Here is a 6,629-nt window from a genome sequence, read left to right as displayed (position 1 = left end):
GCCAGGGCGGGTCAGGAGCCCTCACGCGCCGCCACTAGGACGGGCGGGTGGAGCCGCGGCCTCGCCAGCCTCGCCAGTTTCCTCTCAGTGACCTCAGGTCACCCTCCACGCCATCCAGCAGGCCCCCGGCGGACACGCCCCCTCAAAGCAGGTGTCATCCACAGGGCAGTGTCACCCCCACGGGCCCAAGGCCGGCTCCGGCGGTACGGGTCCTGCTGCTGCGACGGTCTGCGCCCCCGAAGGGCCCGCGCGGGGAGAGTGCTGGCCCCGACCAGGGCAGCCTGAAGCTCTGGCCTCTCTGAGCCCACTCTCGCTTCCGTTTCTCGCAAGTTCAAAGCAGTTGCCGAGGACTTTTCTCCGGTTTGTCTTTCCTTCCGTGTCTGTGCATGTGTGTGTCTGATGAGTCAATACTTTGATAGCTGAGAAATCTTTTGGCAGGCAGAGGGAAACTCATGTTGCTCACTGTCGCATTTCTTTGTCTTATAAATCTACAGAACAATATTTCTTCAATCACTATTTAAACTCTAAATTAAATATTTAACAGTTAAATTTCGCCTGGGTGGCTCAGTCGGCAGAACATCCAACTCGGTTGAGCGTCTGACTCTTGATTGCGGTTCAAGTCATGATCTCGAGGTTTGTGCGATCGAGCCGCGCGTAGGGCTCTGCACTGGCATCAAGGAGCCTGCCTGGGATTCTCTCTCTGCCCCTCCCCTGTCCATGTACTCTCTCTCTAGATACAGAGCAAAACAAACCTAAAAAAATAAATTTCCAAATACTTAGATATCGAAGTAATACAAAGATAATAAAATCCTCCTAAGCGGCTAATTAAAATCATATCTATAACAAAGGTTTATCAGATTCTCTCAGGACTCGTCTACCGTAAGGAGGAAACAAAGCTCGAAAATCACAGCGACACCGCGACGCTCCGCGAACAGCTTCCTGACTGCCAGTGCCGTGAGCGTAACCCACTTCTTTTTTTTTTAATGAATAAACTTTACTTATGGACAGTGAAATTTGAATTTCATATACGTTTTACATGTATGAAATATTATTCTTTTATTTTTTTCCCTAACATTTAAAAACATAAAAACCTTTCTTTGCTCACGGTCCTTCACGGACAGTAGGCTGGATTGGGGCTGAGGGCTGTGCTCGCCAACTCCTGATGTAGCAAGTGCGCTGTCACACGTGTAGCGAGTGCACAAATGTTCTGCAATATATTAACGTTCCAGTTGTTAGCCGTCCAGGTCACCTTCAGTCACTCTACGCAACGTTCTCAACGGTTCACATCTGTCCCTCTGTGCAAACCGCGCTCCGGCCTATCAAGCCCAGGCTGGCGCACCCAGGGCTCCCCAACCCCTCACCCGCTCTCTCAGCAGCGGCCGTGCCGCCCGCCACTTCGGGGTTCCTCCCAGCGCGCTGGCAGCTCTTTCTCATCTTCTTGTGCCAACCCTGCCCCAACATCAGGGCCTCGGGGTTCTTCAGAGCTTTGTCCTACACCACCTGCCCCATGGTCCAGCGCTAGGGAATGATAATTGTACAATTTGTAACTCCAGCCTCAGACCTTATTTCTGAGCTCCAAACGCAAATCTATAATCACCCGCCGGATTCCCATTTGGAATCTGTAGGAATCCCAAACTAAAATATCCGAAATGGAAATTCTGATCCTTACCCCACGGTCTGCTCTTCCCATTTCTTCCCTAGTTGAGTATGTGGCACCCTGAGTGGCTCCAGACAGAAACCAAGGCAGAGCATAACCCACTTCTTCATGATCTCTCCTCACGTGGGTGATCCCGGGCACAGCTCTGCCAGAGGACTGTGAAGACAGAGGTACAGGACAGACACACAGACAGGCATCAGGGAGGCTGCTCATGGCACCTGAGCGCTGGGTGACACTGTGGGCAGGCTGGGGTCTGCGCCCCGCAGACCATATTCCCTTCACTGGGGATATGCTGGGGGGTCATCCTGCTCCCCCAGCATGGCCCCCAGCACGGCCCCCAAGCCTGCTCACTGTCACCTTTTAAACCATGCATTTCAGGGGCGCCTGGGTAGCTTAGTCGGTTAGGCGTCCGACTTTCGCTCAGGTCATGATCTCGCGGTTCGTGGGTTCGAGCCCCGCGTCGGGCTCTGTGCTGACTGCCAGCTCGGAGCCTGGAGCCTGTTTCAGAGTCTGTGGCTCCCTCTCTCTCTGACCCTCCCCTGCTCACGCTGTCTCTCTCTCTTTCTCTCTTTCTCTTCTTTATTTAGAAATAAATAAAACATTAAAAAAAAAAACAAGAAGAAACATTGGGGCACCTGGGTGACTCTGTCGGTTAAGTGTTCGACTTCAGCTCAGGTCATGATCTCGTGGTCTGTGGGTTCGAGCCCCGCGTCGGGCTCTGTGCTGACAGCTCAGAGCCGGGAGCTGCTTCGGATTCTGTGTCTCCCTCTCTCTGTCCCTCCCCCACTTGCACTCTGTCTCTCTCTCTCAAAAACAAATAAATGTTTAAAAAATGTTTTTAAATAACAAAAATAAACCATACACTCTAAACAAAGACAACGGCAGAGTCGTGCCCCCACCTACTGCCACCCTGAAAACACACCCACCCCGGGAGGAGACAGTCGCTCCTCCGCCTGGTGAAGAAGTTCAAGTTCGGTGTTCTCTGCCCGCCCACACGTCCACCCGCAGCTCGGGGATGAGGTCAGCTACTCTCAACACACTTGTTAGACAAGAAGGCCAAGCGGGCAGAAGAAAACAAGTGTGTGTGATTACTAAGCACATAGCCGCTGTGGTGGTCACCTCCGCAGCTGGCCACGTGGCCATAACCAGGGTCTGTCGGCTTCTTCGCCACCCGGTCCACGCTCCCCTGGCCCTGGAGCGGCACCTGAGCCGGCAGAGACCCCCTGCCTGGTGGGCGCCTCAAAGCGCCCTTCCTTCCAGCCTGAGTTATTGGCACGATCCAGCATGAAGTGGATTGTGGCGGTTTTGTCGATCCGATCATGGGACTCGGGGGGCACGGAGAGGTGGCCCCGGGAATCCCCCGCGTTCCAGGCGTGCTCTCCCAACCCTCACGGACAAGTAGCAGCCTCACCGCCCCTTGCGAGGAGGCCGGACCACCCCGGCCAGGACAGTCTCCCTCCTTTGCCCGTTCATCCACCGGCGTGGAGGGTCCGAAGTGACTAGGTGCCATCCCCGCCGACAGCCTGCGAGGCCAGCACCGTATCCTCTGGAGGAAGCTCTCTTCCCCTTGAGCTGACCCTCCTAGAACCAGAGGTGGCAGCAAAGATTCAGCTAGCGGATCAGCAGAGGTAAGAGTGACAGGAGCCACCCCATCCAAGCCGTGATTCCTAGACCCACGAATCTCGGCTGCGGAGAAAGAGCATCATAAACTAGTAGCTGACTCAGGGCACGTGCTGCGCCCGGAGAGGCAGTGCCCCGGCCGTGCGGGGTGCTCCGGCCACCCGGCTGGCGCTGTGAGGGAGCCTTCCACAGGCCGTCAAGTACATCTCTCGGAGCCACCCAAATCCAGCACTCGGACGCCAACCGCTGGCGAGGGCGCGGCGCACCAGGAGCACTCGCGCGTTGCTGGTGGGAGCGCAGCGCGGGGGCTTCTTACAAATACAAACCTACTCTCACCATACGATCCACAACCGTGCTCCTTGGCGTTTTCCCAAAGAAGGAGAAAAGCGGCACACGGTGTTTACGGCAGCTTTATTCTCAATCGCCCAAACTCGGCAGCAACCAGGATGCCCTCGGTGGGTGACGGACACAAAGCTGTGGACCACCCAGGCAGCGGAACACTATTCGGGGCTGGAAAGACGTGAGCTGCCAGGCCCTGGGAACACATGGAGGAAACTGAGTTGCATGTTACTAAGAGAAAGAAGCCAATCAGAAGAGGCTACACACTGTATGATTCCAACTACATGACATTCCAGGAAAAGCAAAATCATGGAAATAGAGAGGTCAGCAGCTTCTCGAGGTGGAGGGAGGAGCGGGAGGGATGAATAGGCAGAGCACAGAGGATTTTTAGGGACAATACCCAGTAGGATATCCAACATACGTGTCCTATACATGTTTTTCTAAGTTTATACCTCAGCATAGTTTGAGTGGTTGTAAACGTATTGCATTTCCCCTCAGGGTACACACACCCACTGCTGGTGAGGAAGAAGTGAGGTGTTAGGTTGTCCCTCCTTTCTGTGACCTTGCTGAAGCCAGTGGTTAGCTCTCTTACAGGCTCCACAGGATTTTCTACATAGATCATATTGTCTGCAGAGAAGGACAATGCACTTCTTTTTTAATGTTTATTTATTATTGAGACAGAAAAAAACACAGCATGAGTGGGGGAGGGACAGAGAGAAGGAGACACAGACAGAATCCGAAGCAGCTCCAGGCTCTGAGCTGTCAGCACAGAGCCCAATGCGGGAATCGAACCCACGAACCGTGAGGTCATGACCTGAGCCGAAGTCGGAAACTCAACTGATTGAGCCCCCCAGGCGCCCCAGCACTTCTTTTGTCTTGATATGAATGTCTTTTCTTCTTCTTGTCGTATTGCACTGAGTAGGGCCTCCAGTATGATGTCGAATAGAAGGAGTGATGGTGGAGACCTTTGCCCTCTTCCTAACCCAGGGAAAACATCCAGTCTTGTGCTGGTAAGTATGATGCTCGCTGTGGCTGTTTCATCGATGCCCTTTATCGGGTTGAGGGAGTTCCCTTCCATTCGTGGTTTGCAGTTTTTCTCCAAAACCGATATTAGATTTGTCAAACACTTTCTTTCTTCTTGTTGCATTTTTGAGTTCATCATAGTTTTTTTCTTTTTCGGTCTTTTTTTTTTTTAAGTTTATATATTTTGAGAGAGAGACAGCACTCATGCAAGCAGGGGAGAGAGAGAGAATCCCAAGCAGGCTTCGCGCAGTCAGCACAGAGCCCGATGTGGGGGCTCAAACCCGTGAACCGTGAGATCATGACCTGAGCTAAAGTCGGATGCTTAACCCACTGAGCCACCCAGGTGCCCTATATGCTGGCTGATTTTCAAACGTGAACAAAATTTGTGTTAGTAGAATAATATCCACTTAGGTATGATGTATGATTCTTTTTTAAAGATCTTGTTAGGGGCGCCTGGGTGGCTCAGTCAGTTAAGTGTCCGACTTCGGCTCAGGTCATGATCTTGCGGTTCATGGGTTCGAGCCCCGCGTCGGGCTCTGTGCTGACAGCTCAGAGCCTGGAGCCTGTTTCAGATTCTGTTTCTCCCTCTCTCTCTCATCCTATCCTGCTCACACTGTCTCTCTCTCTCTCAAAAAAACAAAAAAAAAACACATTAAAAAATAAATAAACTTGAAGGACTTTAAAAAAATAAAATAAAGATCTTGTTGGATTCAATTTGCTAAGATTCTATTAAGAATTTTTGCACGTTTGTTCATGCAGATATTGCTCTGTGGTTTTATATTCTGGTAACGTCTTTATCTGGTTTTGATATCAAATCACGCTGGTTTCGCAGAATGTATGTTTGTGTAACTGTTTCACATTCGGCACTTATTCTCGTGAAGCCTGGCTCACACGGAGCGTGTGCTTTTGGTTTTCAATGTGGGGTCCACAGCCACTAAGCTGACTCTATGACCCACGTGGGTCTTCCCCCAGATGAGCACCACGTGTACCCTGCTGCCTCCGCGAGTCCTTTCTTCAGGGCTCAAATTTTATTTTCTTGCATGTTTGGGGCAGAGGCCTGCTATGTGCTCACAGGAGCCGTGGCTGGAGACCTCGGCCCGCCCTGCGCACCAGGCTGTGCTGGGGTTCTCCGGTGGGGGTCACAGCTCTGGGGGGGCTGCCCCAGGGGGCGCGGCAGGGCCACTGGAGCTACACCGACTTGAGAGAAGCACGTTTGCTTCAGTCTTCACGTTTTATTTACAACGCAAGCTGCAGTGACGGAAACGTCATTCCCACGCTTCACCTCCAAGCAGAAGAGCGCCCGAGAGCTGCTGTCTGCAGAGCCCGCCCGAAAGAAAACCAAAAATGCCTGGTAGGTGCCAGCGGCCGTTATTCCCAGTAAGTGAAAAACCCCGCCGGATATACACTTGGCTTCGCTTCCTCAACGCGCAGCGCTCTGGGACTGCCGTTCCCCGCGGTCCGTCCAGCAGCAGCGCAGCCTGGACGGGCNTGGCAGTCAGCACAGAGCCCGACGCCGGGCTCGAACCCACGAACCGCGAGATCATGACCTGAGCCGAAGTCGGACGCTTACCCGACTGAGCCCCCCAGGCGCCCCACGATCCGCTTTTTAACAAGGTCCCGGTGGCCCCGGGCACATCCTGGCCCGTGCTGGCGCCACGCCTGGGGTCCTCTCAAAGCTTGGCCCACGCAGTTCCATGTACTTAGTGGCTTCATAACTTCGCTCTTTAAATTGCGTATCCCAACCCCCTGTGACTAAGCTCTGTCTGGTGTGGAAAGCCGTGCTCTCGCTTGCTTTGGTTTTTCCCCAAACGATTACGCTGCTGTCCTGGGTCTTTTATTGCGGGGCCACCGCTTCCGTCCTGGGCACGTTTTACGCGGGAGAAGAGCCTTACACCACGTGCACGGTAAGATGCCGCACGTGCTCACGGAAAAGCGCGGCAGAGGCGCGCTGCGCGCCGGGGGCCCCGCTGCCTCGGGCAGGGGGGCTGCG

The 6,629-nt window shown here is 53.5% G+C and overlaps 1 protein-coding gene and 1 long non-coding RNA gene across 2 annotated transcripts in view; one reads left to right on the top strand and one right to left on the bottom strand.

The window, feature by feature from the left end:
• LOC144225591 (death-inducer obliterator 1-like) overlaps positions 1-302 on the top strand; it is a 12,636-nt gene extending 12,334 nt beyond the window's left edge. Inside the window, exon 6 of the mRNA XM_077756811.1 lies at positions 39-302. Coding sequence (XP_077612937.1) covers positions 39-302 — 264 coding nt within the window. The remainder of the gene's footprint in view (positions 1-38) is intronic.
• A 772-nt stretch (positions 303-1,074) lies between these two features.
• LOC144225619 (uncharacterized) lies at positions 1,075-3,809 on the bottom strand. The gene is made up of 3 exons (XR_013333351.1): positions 3,614-3,809; positions 1,670-1,813; positions 1,075-1,207 (listed from the first exon to the last, which is right to left on the bottom strand). It is a non-coding gene; the product is annotated as an uncharacterized LOC144225619 (long non-coding RNA).
• Between the last annotated feature and the right edge of the window lie 2,820 nt (positions 3,810-6,629).

Source organism: Crocuta crocuta, unplaced genomic scaffold (assembly GCF_008692635.1).
Source record: "Crocuta crocuta isolate KB4526 unplaced genomic scaffold, BGI_CrCroc_1.0 scaffold613, whole genome shotgun sequence".
In the NCBI taxonomy this organism is placed as follows: domain Eukaryota; kingdom Metazoa; phylum Chordata; class Mammalia; order Carnivora; family Hyaenidae; genus Crocuta; species Crocuta crocuta.
The sequence above is the reverse complement of the archived record's forward strand: the minus strand, read 5'-3'. Positions and strand labels throughout refer to the sequence as shown.